The sequence below is a fragment of the Bombina bombina genome, chromosome 2 (genome assembly GCF_027579735.1).
Source record: "Bombina bombina isolate aBomBom1 chromosome 2, aBomBom1.pri, whole genome shotgun sequence".
In the NCBI taxonomy this organism is placed as follows: domain Eukaryota; kingdom Metazoa; phylum Chordata; class Amphibia; order Anura; family Bombinatoridae; genus Bombina; species Bombina bombina.
Window position 1 is genome coordinate 341781621 of NC_069500.1, and position 17179 is coordinate 341798799.

Here is a 17179-nt window from a genome sequence, read left to right on the forward strand (position 1 = left end):
GTGATGTTGTCCAACTGAAACCTAATGAACCCCCGAGTTTTTAACTGAGACCAAGCCAGAAGGGCATTGAGAACTGCTCTCAATTCCAGAATGTTTATTGGAAGGAGACTCTCCTCCTGAGTCCATGATCCCTGAGCCTTCAGGGAATTCCAGACAGCGCCCCAACCTAGTAGGCTGGCGTCTGTTGTTACAATTGTCCAATCTGGTCTGCTGAATGGCATCCCCCTGGACAGATGTGGCCGAGAAAGCCACCATAGAAGAGAATTCCTGGTCTCTTGATCCAGATTCAGAGTAGGGGACAAGTCTGAGTAATCCCCATTCCACTGACTTAGCATGCACAATTGCAGTGGTCTGAGATGTAGGCGTGCAAAGGGTACTATGTCCATTGCCGCTACCATTAAGCCGATCACCTCCATGCATTGAGCCACTGACGGGTGTTGAATGGAATGAAGGACACGGCAAGCATTTTGAAGCTTTGTTAACCTGCCTTCTGTCAGATAGATCTTCATTTCTACAGAATCTATAAGAGTCCCCAAGAAGGGAACTCTTGTGAGTGGAAAGAGAACTTTTCTCTTCGTTCACCTTCCACCCATGCGACCTTAGAAATGCCAGTACTAACTCTGTATGAGACTTGGCAGTTTGAAAGCTTGACGCTTGTATCAGAATGTCGTCTAGGTACGGAGCCACCGAAATTCCTCGCGGTCTTAGTATCGCCAGAAGAGCGCCCAGAACCTTTGTGAAGATTCTTGGAGCCGTAGCCAATCCGAATGGAAGAGCTACAAACTGGTAATGCCTGTCTAGGAAGGCAAACCTTAGATACCGGTAATGATCTTTGTGAATCGGTATGTGAAGGTAAGCGTCCTTTAAATCCACTGTGGTCATGTACTGACCCTTTTGGATCATGGGTAAGATAGTCCGAATAGTTTCCATTTTGAACGATGGAACTCTTAGGAATTTGTTTAAGATCTTTAAATCCAAGATTGGTCTGAAGGTTCCTTCTTTCTTGGGAACCACAAATAGATTTGAGTAAAACCCCTGTCCGTGCTCCGACCGCGGAACCGGGTGGATCACTATCCCTGAGATATGATCTCTAACGCCCAAGGATCCTGGACATCTCTTGTCCAAGCCTGGGCGAAGAGAGAAAGTCTGCCCCCCACTAGATCCGTTCCCGGATCGGGGGCCCTCAATTCATGCTGTCTTAGGGGCAGCAGCAGGTTTTCTGGCCTGCTTGCCCTTGTTCCAGGACTGGTTAGGTTTCCAGCCTTGTCTGTAGCGAGCAACAGCTCCTTCCTGTTTTGGTGCAGAGGAAGTTGATGCTGCTCCTGCCTTGAAGTTACGAAAGGCACGAAAATTAGACTGTCTAGCCCTAGGTTTGGCTCTGTCTTGAGGCAGGGCATGGCCTTTACCTCCTGTAATGTCAGCGATAATTTCTTTCAAACCGGGCCCGAATAAGGTCTGCCCTTTGAAAGGAATGTTAAGTAATTTAGAAGTAACATCAGCTGACCAGGATTTTAGCCACAGTGCTCTACGTGCCTGAATGGCGAATCCGGAATTCTTAGCCGTAAGTTTAGTTAAATGTACTACGGCATCTGAAATAAATGAATTAGCTAGCTTAAGGGTTTTAAGCTTATTTGAAATCTCATCTATAGTTATTGAGTCAAGAGTCTCTTCCAGAGACTCGGACCAAAATGCGGCCGCAGCCGTGACAGACGCAATACATGCAAGGGGTTGCAATATAAAACCTTGTTGAACAAACAATTTCTTAAGGTAACCCTCTAATTTTTTATCCATTGGATCTGAAAAGGCACAGCTATCCTCCACCGGGATAGTGGTACGCTTAGCCAGAGTAGAAACCGCTCCCTCCACCTTAGGGACCATCTGCCATAAGTCCCGTGTGGTGGCGTCTATTGGAAACATTTTTCTAAATACAGGAGGGGGGGAAAAGGGTACACCGGGCCTATCCCACTCCTTAGTAATTATCTCTGTAAGCCTCTTAGGTATAGGAAATACGTCAGTACTCGCTGGTACTGCATAGTATCTATCCAGCCTACATAATTTCTCTGGGATTGCAACGGTGTTACAATCATTCAGAGCCGCTAATACCTCCCCTAGCAGTACACGGAGGTTTTCTAGTTTAAACTTAAAATTTGAAATGTCTGAATCCACTCTATTTGGATCAGATCCGTCACCTGCAGATTGAAGCTCTCCGTCCTCATGTTCTGCAAATTGTGACGCAGTATCTGACATGGCCCTAATATTATCAGCGCACTCTGTTCTCACCCCAGAGTGATCTCGCTTACCTCTAAGTTCTGGTAATTTAGACAAAACTTCAGTCATAACATTAGCCATGTCCTGTAGTGTGATTTGTAATGGCCGCCCTGAAGTACTCGGCGTTACAATATCACGCACCTCCCGAGCGGGAGATGCAGGTACTGACAGGTGAGGCAAGTTAGTCGGCATAACTTCCCCCTCGTTGTTTGGTGAATGATGTTCAATTTGTACAGATTGACTTTTATTTAAAGTAGCATCAATGCAATTAGTACATAAATTTCTATTGGGCTCCACCTTGGCTTTTGCACATATAGCACAGAGATATTCCTCTGAGTCAGACATGTTTAACAAACTAGCAATCTTGGAAATTTTCAACTCAATTTACAAGTAATATGAAAAACGCACTGTGCCTTTAAGAAGCACAGAAAAAAACTATGACAGTTGAATAACAATGAACCGGAGAAATTATAAAAACCAAATTTTTCCCGGTAAAGGCATAAATTTAGCAAAGGATTGCCCCCATTAGCAATGGATAACTAACCCTTAATAGCAGAAAAAAAAATGTACAAAATATAAACTTTTTTATCACAGTCAAAGCACAATCTCACAGGTCTGCTGTGAGTGATTACCTCCCTCAAAATAATTTTTGAAGACCCTTGAGCTCTGTAGAAACGATCCGGATCATGCAGGGAGAGAAACAGACTTGTGACTGAATTTCTGATGCGTAGCAAAAGCGCCAAAATAGGCCCCTCCCCCTCACACACAGCAGTGAGGGAAGTTCAGAAAACTGTCTTAAATTAAAAAATAAACGACAGCCAAGTGGAAAAACAGTGCCCAAAACAATTTTTTCACCCAGTACCTCAGATAATTAAACGATTTAACATGCCAGCAAAACGTTTAAATCAAATAACATGAAATGTCATTAAACAGCCTGTTGCTAGACGTTCCCACTGCAAGTTAGGCTAAAAGTTATATGCATATAGTATTATCCCAGTGAAGTGCCATTCCCCAGAATACTGAAGTGTAAACATATATACATAACAGCCTGATACCAGTTGCTACTACTGCATTTAAGGCTGAACTTACATTATATCGGTATTGGCAGTATTTTCTCAGTCAATTCCATTCCTCAGAAAATAATATACTGCAACATACCTCTTTGCAGGTGAACCTGCCCGCTGTCCCCTGATCTGAAGTTTACCTCACTCCTCAGAATGGCCGAGAACAGCAAAATGAATCTTAGCTACGCCGGCTAAAATCATCCAAAAACTAGATTCTTCTTCAAATTCTACCTGAGAAGGAACAACACACTCCGGTGCTGTTTTAAAATAACAAACTTTTGATTGAAGATATAAAAACTAAGTATAATCACCACAGTCCTCTCACACATCCTATCTATTAGTTGGGTGCAAGAGAATGACTGGGTGTGACATAGAGGGGAGGAGCTATATAGCAGCTCTGCTTGGGTGATCCTCTTGCACTTCCTGTTGGGGAGGAGTTAATATCCCAGAAGTAATGATGACCCGTGGACTGACTACACTTAACAGGAGAAAAACGTTCCCAAGTGTATGTGAGCTTATAAAATATTTCAAATGGTATAATATTGTAATAAAAACCAATCGATTTAGCCCCTAACAGTGTCTACCAGCATAAAAAACAAAAAGGGGAAGCCTGTTATCTTTTTTGCTGAGGTGAAAGAAAAATGGCTTACCGTTTCCCCTGAGGGGAAAAATGACTCATCTAGCATTAGCCTGTGTTGTTAGGAGACTAGTCATACCTGAAGCAGATGAGTCTGCAAACTGTTACCCCCAACTGAAGCTCTCTTGTTTCAACAGTCCTGCGTGGTAACAGTAATGGATTTTAGTTACTTGTGCTAAAATCATAGCCCTCTTAAACAGAAATCTTCATCACTTTTCTGTTATAGAGTAAATAGTACAAGCCAGCACTATTTTAAAATAACAAACTCTTGATAGAAGAATAAAAAACTACAACTAACACCACAAACTCCTCGCCATCCCCGTGGTAGATGCTACTTGTTCAGAGCGGCAAGGAGAATGACTGGGGGGCGGAGCCAGAGGGGGAGCTATATGGACAGCTCTTGCTGTGTGCTCTCCTTGCCTTTCCCTGTGGGGGAGAACATTTCCCACAAGTAATGGATGACGCCGTGGACCGGACACACCAATGTTAGAGAAAGAAAATTTTGGAGTTTAACCTCCAAGGCAAAAATAAAAACTATTATGGGTCTAGCTGTTTTATGACAATATTCATCAACCACCTTCTGATCAACAACTGTTCAAGTTTTTCAAAGGGCCTTGGAGAAAGAGAGAGAGAGAAAGAGAGAGAGAAAGAAAAAAAAAAAAAAAAAAAAGAGAGAGAGAGAGAAAAGAGAAAAAAAAGAGAGAGAAAGAGAGATTATAGCAGGATTATATAAACATAATTTTACATATACGTCTAAACCCATCCTCAGATAAACAGGGATTGTCTCATATCAGATTAGGACTGTTTTTGAAAATTCCTACTCAAAGACATCAAAGTGATAAGCTTAGGACCACTTTAGATGCATGCAATTTTAAGTCTACAATCTTACATTTAGATCTTGCAGAAGATGGGTGAGAACTTGTTAAACCAGTTTGCAACCTTACCTCTGTTTTGAGTTGCTTGTGTGGATTGGTCCTCTGTGTGATTAAACACGTCAGATGACTTTGTTATAATTGAATTGCCATAAAATCGACTGGGTAATTGTGCATGAAGATGGTCTCTTCCTATTGTGGGGGGATCAAACCATGCTCCACCATAACTTGATTCTGTGAAGTTTGAAAAAATCTGTCTTTGTTGAGGTTTCTTTGGTTCAGTTTCTTTGCCACAGACCTTTGGGTGATCCTTAAGATTTTTTATCATGACACTAAGTCCACAAGCTGCACACCGCTCAGTACGAGCACCACAGTAATCTTCATGATCTCCAAGTTTATTAAAAGCAAGTTCCAGTTCACAAAACTGACATTTAACTAGGCGTAGAGTACAGGCAGATAGCTACAGGATTAGAGAAATATGTTAGAGTTCAAGCAACATATGCATATTCTAAATCAGAGTTGTCCCACATTTATCTGAGGGGTGGAGACAGACCTTTTATCATAAATGGAATTCTCAAAAATCTGGTCTGTCAGCAGCCCTTGAAGTTAAATGTAGGACATCCATGCTAATGATTTTAAAGGACCAGTAAAAATACAGTAGATTTGCATAATTAACAAATGCATGATAAAAAGACAATGAAATAGCACTTAGTCTGAAAATAATCTACTACTCATATGAAGTTCAGACGAATTTCAAAGTTCATTTCCACTCCTCAATCATGTGACAGCCAATCACAAATGCATATATGTATATTCTGTGAATTCTTGCACATGCTCAGTAGGAGCTGGTGACTCAAAAAGTGTAAATATAAAAAGACTGTGCACATTTTTGGGATTAAATTTGAAAATAGTTTAAAAAATACATGCTGTATCTGAATCATGAAGTTTAATTTTGACTTGAGTGTCCCTTTAAAGGGAGGGATATTAAACCCACGTTTTTTTTCTTTCATGATTCAGCTAGAGCATGCAATTTTAAGCAACTTTCTAATTTACTCCTATTATTTTTTTCATTCTCTTGGTATCTATAGTTAAAAAGCAGCAATGTACGCTTAGGAGCAGGCCCATTTTAGGTTTAGCACCTGGGTAGCGCTTGCTGATTGGTGGCTATATTTAGCTCCTAAGCTTACATTCCTGCCTTTTCAAATAAAGATACTAAGGGAATAAAGACAAATTGATCATTTATTTAAGTTGTTTAAGAGTGCATGCTCTATCTGAATCATAAAATATTCATATCCGTTTAAGCTCTTATTCATAGGACACATTGATTCAGACTGACACAAACTGTATTATAAGCTTCATTTACCATCATTTGGTGCTTCACAGTGTAGTCATAACCTGCACAATAAAATTATTTGATTTGGGGGTAGGAAGGGAGTGATACAAAGCCCTAGGTTGTATCATTGTCTATACCCTTTATTTCCTATTCCCTGTGGAGAGGTCTATATCTAGCACAATAGTGTGTCATTGTCATGTGTGTAATTTTAACGTATTATTCACTGGCTAGTATGGTTTGTCATTCAGACAGCTTAGGCTGTTCTCTTGTTGCGGTTATGTTGAAAAATATATAAACATCAATAAAATAATTTTAGGATATAGTGTTTGATACAAAAAGCCATAATAATTCAAGGACTAAAAATTCATGAAGGATGGTTTGCATGATATACTTTCAACTGTGTGGAAACAGAGTACAGGTGGCCCTCGTTTTACAACGATTCAATTTACACCGTTTCAGAATAACAACCTTTTTTTCCAGTCATGTGACTGCTATTGAAAAGCATTGAGAAGCAGTGCATTTATTAAAATAGCCAGTAGGTGGAGCTGTCCGCTTGTGTTGCAGCAAAGCCAAGCAAGCTGAAATTAATCAGTTTAACCAGACTTGAGCTATCGAGCAGATTTCAAAAGGAACAAGATCTTCCTGTCTATAACTCAGTCCAGATTGGAATGCATAGAAAGAACTGTTTGCAGAAAAATGCAAGTGAAGTCTGTGTTGTGCGATTATTTAATTAGGTTTATAATGCTGTTTAGCAAATGTTTTTGTTCATTTAACTTAGTTTAATTATATATTTTGTGTTGTGTGATTATTTTATTAGGTTTATAATGCTGTCTAGCATTTAAAGTCTCATTTCAAAGCTTTACAAATAACGTATTAAGTGTTACTTATGACAATTTTGAGAGGGGCCTGGAACCTATCTCCCTCACTTCCCATTGACTTACATTATAAACTGGGTTTCAATTTACAACCAATCCTTCTGGAACCTAAGCCCGGCGTAAACGGAGGGCTACCTGTATATCTTTGATAATTTGGTTAGAAATTGTTATCAGGCTTTAGATATGCAATGGAGTATTCTGCATCCTATAATTTACTGCAACACTTTCTGAGGAGTAGCGCTTCTATATGTATTTGCCCTTGTGAACTAAAATGAATCACTTGTTAAAAGGGACACTGAAATTTTTTTATTTTGTGATTCAGATAGAGCATGCAATTTTAAGCAACTTTCTAATTTTCTCCTATTATCAATTTTTCTTCGTTCTCTTGCTATCTTTATTTGAAAAAGAATGCATCTAAGCTTTTTTGGTTCATGACTCTAGACAGCACTTTTTTTTATTGGTAGATGAATGTATCCACCAATCAGCAAGAACAACCCAAATTGTTCACCAAAAATGGTCCGGCATCTAAACTTACAAGAGAAGGAAGAAAATGTCATGCTCTCTCTGAATCACAAAAGAAACAATTTGGGTTCAGGGTCACTTTAAGTATCTATTTTGTATCGTGATAGAAATTTACTGCATCATTACTGCTGTAATAATGGTATTTATTTTTTATAGAATAGACAAATATCAAATGAACATTGACACTGCCATGCAAGAAAGTCATTATAATCACTTAAGCTGGTATTGTGGACAAAACTATAATTTAACAAACCTAATAAGCTTAACTCTATAGAACAGGTCTACATAAATATTTAAAACACAAAAATTCAAATTATTAAGATTTTCAAACAAAGAGAATGAAAATGAACACTTTTCTTTTATGATTCAGATAGAGCGTACAGTTTAAAAAAAATAAAAAATTACATTTTCAATTTTTCTTCATTCTCTTAGTATCCTTAATTAACGGAGCAGCAGTGCACTACTGGGAGCTAGCTGAACAAAATGGTAAGGCAATGAAAAAAAGAGGCATATAAGTGCAGCCACCAATCAGCAGCTAGATCCTAGCTCCTGTGTCTAAGGTAGGTATGCTTTTCAACAAAGGATACCAAGAGAACTAAGCAAATTAGATAATGAAGTAAATTGGAAAGTTGTTTAAAATTATATGCTCTATTTTATTCATGAAATGGGGCTTCAAGTTTCTAAGTACTTCTGTTGTGCTGTCAATTTCAATATCCTAATATACTGCAATGTGCTGAATCACTCTGATTGTAGATTTGTTAATGTTAATGAGCTTCCAAGACTTAATGACTCATCCCAATACTAAATAGAGAGACACATTATTTATACCGAAACACTTTAGTCATTATTTACCGAAAGGTAGCGATAGCATACTCTTAAAAGGGACAGTCTACACCTTAGTCATCTTAGACACTAGATTTTTCATTGCATAAATGTTTTGTAGATGATCTATTTATATGGTCCATCTGGGAACGTTTTCATAAAAATGTATAGTTTTACTTATTTTTAAATAACATTGTGCTGATTTTCAGACTACTAACCAAGCCCCAAAGTTTTAGATATATGCAGACTTCAGATTGCTTCTGTTTGTATAATGGGTCTTTTCATATGCATGGGAGGGTCTGCTCTTAGCTCCGTTCACTGGGTATCCCAGCCAAACCTCAACAACAGTGCTAAACTGGGAGCTAAGTAAGTTCTTAAATATATTTTATACTGGATTTTTATATCAGTTTCTGTGCATATTTTACTTTACAGTAGTGTCTATTACATGCAGTTAGATGGAGATTGGTGTATACTTTAAAGTCTTACTATAGATTAACTTGCAAATATACTCCTGCAAACTTTCTATATAATGCAGCAGGAATAGTAAAAAAACTAAATTTATGTTTATCTGATAAATGTATTTCTTTCTTGACACAGTGAGTCCACGGATCATCTAATTACTATTGGGAATATCACTCCTGCCCAGCAGGAGGCGGCAAAGAGCACCACAGCAAAGCTGTTAAATATCACCTCCCTTCCCTCCAACCACAGTCATTTGACCGAAACAAAACGAGAGAAAGGAAGCAACAAGGTGCAGAGGTGTCTGAAGTTTATAATATACCAAAAACCTGTCTAAAGAACAGGGCGGGCTGTGGACTCATTGGGTCAAGAAATAAATAAATAAATTTATCATGTAAGCATAAATTTTGTTTTCTTTCTAATGACACGATGAGTCCACGGATCATCTAATTACTATTGGGAATCAATACCCAAGCTAGATTACACAGATAAGGGAGGGACAAGACAGGGAACCTAAACGGAAGGCACCACTGCTTGAAGAACCTTTCTCCCAAAAGCGGCCTCAGCCGAGGCAAAAGTGTCAAATTTATAGAATTTTGAAAAAGTGTGGTGAGGACCAAGTTACAGCCTTGCAAATCTGTTCCACAGAAGCTTTATTTTTGAATGCCCAGGTAGAGGAAACAGCCCTCGTAGAATGAGCCGTAACTCTCTCAGGAGGCTACTGTCCAGCAGTTTCATAGGCAAAGCGTATTATATTCTTCAGCCACAAAGAAAGAGAAGTAGCCGTAGCTTTCAGACCCTTACGTTTTCCAGAGAATACCACAAACAGAGCAGAGCAGTGTTTTAAATAAATATTTAAAAACACAAAAATTCAATTATTAAGATTTTCAAACAAAGAGAATGAAAATGAACACTTTTCTTTTATGATTCAGATAGAGTGTACAGTTTAAAAAATATATAAAAAAATAATAATTACATTTTCAATTTTTCTTCATTCTCTTCGTATCCTTTATTAAAGGAGCAGCAATGCACTACTGGGAGCTAGCTGATCAAAATGGTAAGGCAATGAAAAGAGGCATATAAGTGCAGCCACCAATCAGCAGCTAGATCCTAGCTCCTGTGTCTAAGGTAGGTATGCTTTTCAACAAAGGATGCAAAGAGAACTAAGCAAATTAGATAATGAAGTAAATTGGAAAGTTTTTTTAAAATTGTATGCTCTATTTTATTCATGAAATGGGGCTTCAAGTTTCTAAGTACTTCTGTTGTGCTGTCAATTTCAATATCCTAATATACTGCAATGTGCTGAATCACTCTGATTGTAGATTTGTTAATGTTAATGAGCTTCCAAGACTTAATGACTCATCCCAATACTAAATAGAGAGACACATTATTTATACCAAAACACTTTAGTCATTATTTACCGAAAGGTAGCGATAGCATACTCTTAAAAGGGACAGTCTACACCTTAGTCATCTTAGACACTAGATTTTTCATTGCATAAATGTTTTGTAGATGATCTATTTATATGGTCCATCTGGGAACGTTTTCATAAAAATGTATAGTTTTACTTATTTTTAAATAACATTGTGCTGATTTTCAGACTACTAACCAAGCCCCAAAGTTTTAGATATATGCAGACTTCAGATTGCTTCTGTTTTTATAATGGGTCTTTTCATATGCATGGGAGGGTCTGCTCTTAGCTCCGTTCACTGGGTATCCCAGCCAAACCTCATCAACAGTGCTAAACTGGGAGCTAAGTAAGTTCTTAAATATATTTTATACTGGATTTTTATATCAGTTTCTGTGCATATTTTACTTTACAGTAGTGTCTATTACATGCAGTTAGATGGAGATTGGTGTATACTTTAAAGTCTTACTATAGATTAACTTGCAAATATACTCCTGCAAACTTTCTATATAATGCAGCAGGAATAGTAAAAAAACTAAATTTATGTTTATCTGATAAATGTATTTCGTTCTTGACACGGTGAGTCCACGGATCATCTAATTACTATTGGGAATATCACTCCTGCCCATTAGGAGGCGGCAAAGAGCACCACAGCAAAGCTGTTAAATATCACCTCCCTTCCCTCCAACCCCAGTCATTCGACCGAAACAAAGGAGAGAAAGGAAGCAACAAGGTCGTTTATAATATACCAAAAACCTGTCTAAAGAACAGGGCGGGCCGTGGACTCATTGGGTCAAGAAATAAATAAATTTATCATGTAAGCATAAATTTTGTTTTCTTTCTAATGACACGATGAGTCCACGGATCATCTAATTACTATTGGGAATCAATACCCAAGCTAGATTACACAGATAATGGAGGGACAAGACAGGGAACCTAAACGGAAGGCACCACTGCTTGAAGAACCTTTCTCCCAAAAGCGGCCTCAGCCGAGGCAAAAGTGTCAAATTTATAGGATTTTGAAAAAGTGTGGTGAGGACCAAGTTACAGCCTTGCAAATCTGTTCCACAGAAGCTTTATTTTTGAATGCCCAGGTAGAGGAAACAGCCCTCGTAGAATGAGCCGTAACTCTCTCAGGAGGCTACTGTCCAGCAGTTTCATAGGCAAAGCGTATTATATTCTTCAGCCACAAAGAAAGAGAAGTAGCCGTAGCTTTCTGACCCTTACGTTTTCCAGAGAATACCACAATCAGAGCAGAAGACTGAGGAAAATCCTTAGTCGCCTGTAAATAGAATTTTAATCCACGCACCACGTCCAGGTTGTGCAAAAGCCGTTCCTTTTGAGAAGAAGGATTAGGACACAAGGAAGGAACAACAACAATCACCTGATTAACGTTCCGGTCTGAAACTACTTTAGGAAGGAACCCTAACTTAGTACGCAAAACCACCTTATCCGAATGAAAAATAAGGCAAGGAGACTCATACTGTAATGCCGAGAGCTCGGACACTCTACGAGCAAATGAAATAGCAACAATTAACAAAAAACTTTCCAAGATAACAACTTAATATCTAAGGAATGCATAGGCTCAAACAGAGCCACTTGAAGAACCTTAAGAACTAAATTAAGACTCCAGGGAGGAGTAACTGGCTTGAACACAGGCCTGATCCTGACCAAGGCCTGACAAAATGACTGCACGTCTGGTACATCCGCCAGACGTTTATGTAACAACATAGACAAGGCAGATATTTGACCCTTTAGGGAACTTGCCAATAAACCCTTCTCCAAAACTTCTTAGAGAAAGGACAGAATTCTAGGAATCCTAACTCTACTCCAAGAGTAGCCCTTGGATTCACACCAATATAGATATTTACGCCATATCTTGTGGTAAATCTTTCTAGTCACAGTTTTACGAGCCTGAATCATGGTCTCAATGACCGATTCCAAAAATCCACGCTTGGATAAAATTAAGCGTTCAATCTCCAAGCAGTCAGCTTCAGAGAAACTAGATTTGGATGAAGGAAGTGCCCTTAAAGAAGAAGGTCCTTCCTCAACGGAAGTCTCCAAGGTGGAAGAGAGGACATATCCCACCAGGTCTGCATACCAAATCCTGCAAGGTCACGCCGGTGCAATGAGGATCACCGAGGCCCTTTCCTGCTTGATTCGAGCAATGACCCGAGGAAGCAGAGCGAACGGAGGAAATAGGTATGCAAGACTGAAATTCCAAGGTACCGCCAGGGCGTCTATCAGTACCGCCTGATGGTCTCTTGGGAGCTTGGCATTCTGCTGCGATGCCATGAGATCCAGATCCAGCTGTCCCCATTTGAGAATCGGGCTGGAAAACACTACCGGATGGAGATCCCACTCCCCCGGGTGAAAGGTCTGCCTGCTCAGGAAGTCCGCCTCCCAGTTGTCCACCCCTGAGATGTGGATTGCCGACAGATAGCAATTGTGGGTCTCTGCCCATTGAATGATCTTGGCTACCTCTGTCTTGGCCAAGGAACTCTGAGTTCCTCCCTGATGATTGATGTAAGCCACTGAAGTTATGTTGTCTGACTGGAACCTGATGAACCGGGCTGAAGCTAACTGAGGCCAGGTTAGAAGAGCATTGAAGATTGCTCTCAGCAAGAGACTCCGACCGAGTTCATGTTCCCTGAGCCTTTAGAGAGCCCCAGACTGCTCCCCATCCCAGAAGGCTGGCATCTGTTGTCACAATCACCCAAGAGGGTCTGCGGAAGCAGGTTCCTTGGGAGAGATGATCCTGAGACAACCACCAAAGAAGAGAATCCCTTCTCTCCTGCTCCAGCTGTAATCGTGGAGACAGATCCGCATAATCTCCATTCCAATGACTGAGCATGCTTAACTGCAGAGGCCTGAGGTGGAAACGAGCGAACGGGATGATGTCCATTGCCGCTACCATCAGACTGATTACCTCCATGCACTGAGCCACTGATGGCCGCGGAAAGGACTGAAGCACTAGGCAAGAATCGAAAATCTTTGATTTCCTGACTTCTGTCAGAAAAATCTTCATTGATATGGAATATATTATGGTTGCCAAGAAAATAACCCTTGTATTTGGAAATAAGGAACTCTTCTCCAAATTTACCTTCCATCCAAGAGATCGCAGGAAAGATAACATTTCCGTGTGGGATCTTGCTTGTTGAAAGGATGGCGTCTGAACCAGAATGTCGTCCACATAAGGCGCTACTGCAATCGGAGCACCGCCAACAGAGATCCCAGAACCTTTGAGAAAATTCTGGGAGCTGTGGCAAGGCTGAATGGATAAGCCATGAACTGGAAGTGTTTGTCTAGAAATGCAAACCTTAGAAACTTGTGATGGTCCCTGTAGATGGGGACATGTAGGTACGCATCCTTTAAATCCACTGTTGTCATAAATTGACCCTCTTGGACTAAAGGAAAAATGGAACGACTAGTTTCCATCTTGAAGGACGGCACTCTAAGGAATTTGTTGACTTTTGAGATCTAAAATTGTATAACAACATTCACACATATATTTTAAAGTAGTGCAGTACGGCAAATGGTAATTTGTTACTCCAAAGCCTTCATTAAACGTTTATAATGTATCCCAGTCTGAATACAAGGTATTATAACTGTGAGGGTTCCTTTATGTTAAATCTTTATATAAGACTATGCATTCATCTTGTAAAAAGAACAAGACCCTGCTATAACTTCTTGTATCAGTTTGTATTAATTATCCCCAAATGACATGCAGCAATATGTTTTAACAGCTTTGCTGTGTATTACCTGAGGCTCCGGTCGACTTCTGTCACTCCCAATCGCCGGTTCAATAGTTTCCAAACACCGGTCCCACACTCAGCGGGAGGGAGCAGTCTGACCTTGTTCATTCAATTAGTCCACCTCGGTAAGATTGTTTGCTGTTCTACGTTGATCTGACACTCCCACTCACCGGTTCCTTGACCTGTTGTTGCCGGTCCCACACTACGCGGGAGGGAGTGATCCGTCAATCAGTGATGATTTGTCCAATCTGCTCCAACTGTTCCGATTAGAGCACAGTAACCAGTAGGTATAATCCAAGAGGGGGGGGGGGGGGGGGAAAAAAAAAAAAAAAAAAAAAAAAGGTATTCTGAACCAATTTATATCGCCACACTTTTTAATCTTTGTATCTGCTGGGATCTTCTGTAAGGGGCTAAGGTATAACTTGATGCAACTCCTTAATGCAGCGTTTTTCCATGCGCTGCAAAATATAGCAATTCAGTCCAATAAAGAAAGAAAGAAAGAAAGAAAGAAAGAAAGAAAGAAATTGCAGGCAGTACCAAGAATAGTTTGTATAAAAATTCAAAAAATTTAAACATATTTAAAAAACGTGTTCCATGTCTTCATTCAAAAAAGGCACACAATAACTTTGTTCATACAACCTCAGCACACTCTATTCTCAAAGAAAGAAAAATGTAGCATAAAAGAGTTAAGGTTATGGTGGGAGATTGTTTTCATCAATGTACAATTGTAGGAATTCAATCTCCCAAGAGGTCTAAGAATGAAAAAATACCCTGCAAATGATAGGGAGGATAAAGAATTTATGGAAGATTGGAATAATACCTTAACCAAGTGCTCCCTAATTCTGATGAATAAATTACTGAATAAAAAGAGGAAAGAAAGAGAAACAGTGCTTGTAGATCTGGCTCAAACACAAGAGGAATTAGAAACCCATTTGGAAGATACAAAATATGAAGCATATGTTAAACAGTACAATGAAACATTGGAAAAATTGGATAAGGATATTATGGAAAGAAAAATTAATAAATATCATCGTGACTGCAAAGACTATGAAGTAAACATTGTATACAACTGGAACACCAATAATAATAGAAAAAGAAAAGGAAGCCCAGAAATAACAGAAAATCAGGACATAAAAAAGTCACATTTAATGAAAGTGGTAACAGCACTGAATATTCAACCGATGATACAGACAACACAACAAGCAATTCAGACATAGAATTGACAACAGAGGCCAGTATGGAAGAACAAGAGCACACAGAGAGAGAATCAGAAGGGGAAGCTAAAGAAAGTAATAGAAACAAAGAATTAGGTGCAAGACCAAAAGAAAAATCTAACAGAAAACCCCTCAGAGTTGGTGACAAGAGATAATACAACAAATATAGGAGATAAGAAGAAAAAATCAGGATCAGATCAAAAAGATGAAGTACCAAGATATCCCAGCAGAGCCAACAAGGGGCCAAAAAACGGAGAGAGAGTCACAGGGGCAAAATGTAATAAATCTATCTAGTACGGTCCTTAGTGAAGAACAATACAGAGTACTTTCTAAAGGACTTAGCTATGCCCCCTCTAATGACTTTAATCTTTTTGACACTTTGCTAGATCTTAATAAATTTATAAGAAAGCTCACATTGAGAAAACATTTTTTTAATGAAACTAATGTTGATGTTGACTATGATGATGCTGATGTACCCAATGTAAACAATATTGTACACACTGATCTTGAAAAATTTAGTTTTAAAGAACTATGTGATCTAACTAATTTGGCCACTTTAAACAGTGACAGTGTTAGATTTAATGAAGAGAGTCATATCATCCCTAGAAGTAGTTTAAATGTAACTGATAAAACATTTTACCCTTCACAATCTAGGGGGGGGATACTATAGACCTCTTCCATACTATAGTAGAACAAGAAATAACTAGGTTGAGTGGTATAGAAACACAGAAGCTAAGGAGGTCAGGCAATTTAACTAACAAAGAATGGAAAGCACTGAGAGAACTACAAACAAATGATAATATAGTAATATCTCATTCAGAAAAGGGAGGTATGGTGGTAGTAGTTGAAAGAATGGTTTAGGTCAATGAAGCACACAAACAGCTTAGTGATAAGAATACTTATAAAAGATTAACATTCAATCCTACCCTAAAGTTTACTAGTGAATTAGAAAAACTATTGGTAGAAGGTAAAAGATTAGGAATGCTTAGTGAAAAAACAGCAGAGCATTTATTAACAAGATTTCCAACTGTTTCTACATTTAAACATATACCGAAAATGCATAAGGATCCCATCAATCCCCCAGGGAGACCGATAATTTCAATCATAGGAACACTTGGCGAGCGATTGGGGGAATGGATTGATGGATTTCTTCAGCCAATTGTGAAGAATATGCCTGGATATTTGAGGGACACCAAGCAATTGCTTAGAAAACTAGAAGATTTTGTTTGGAAAGATACTTATTTATTACTAACTATTGATGTGGTGTCCCTCTATTCGTGCATACCACACCATCAGGGCCTCCTTGCATTAGAATAAATTATAAAGCTATACACAGAGTATGATGTTGTCTTTATTAGCTATCTGGTTGATGCAGTTACATTTTTATTGACACACAACTATTTTGTGTTTGAAAACAAGATTTGCAGAATAAAGGTACTGCAATGGGGGCAAAATTAGCCCCCTCATATGCAAATATATATCTTGGATATTTTGAAATTTTCAAAATATTTGGAGAACTGAATAGCTTTAGGGACAACATCATATTCTGCACGAGATTCATCGATGATGTCCTGGTGGTGTGGCAAGGTAACATCAAACAGCTGGTAAATGTTATTAATGAATTAAATGACAGCATGAATCTTAAATTCACCTATACCTGGCATAAAGATGACATGATTTTTCTTGATCTCAAGATTAGAATAGACACTGTTAATAATGTTCTATATACAGAAACATATAGAAAAGACATTGCAGGTAACACCATCTTGAGATCAGATTCACACCACCCCAAACATTTAAAAAAAGCAATTCCAAAGGGTCAATTTATGAGGCTGTGCAGAAATTGCAGCAACCTCAGAGATTATGATACCCATGCAGAGGATCTAAAGAAACGGTTAATGGAGAGAGGCTACAAAGAAAAAGCCCTTATAGAGTCTCTTGAACAAGTCA

The 17179-nt window shown here is 38.9% G+C and overlaps 1 protein-coding gene across 2 annotated transcripts in view; it reads right to left on the reverse strand.

Moving 5' to 3' along the window:
• Nucleotides 1-17179, reverse strand: part of TRAFD1 (TRAF-type zinc finger domain containing 1) — a 216276-nt gene that overhangs the window by 138910 nt on the left and 60187 nt on the right. For both annotated transcript variants that reach the window (XM_053701701.1, XM_053701700.1), the window contains exon 5: nt 4914-5301. In XM_053701701.1, the coding sequence (XP_053557676.1) occupies nt 4914-5301 (388 nt within the window). The remainder of the gene's footprint in view (nt 1-4913; nt 5302-17179) is intronic.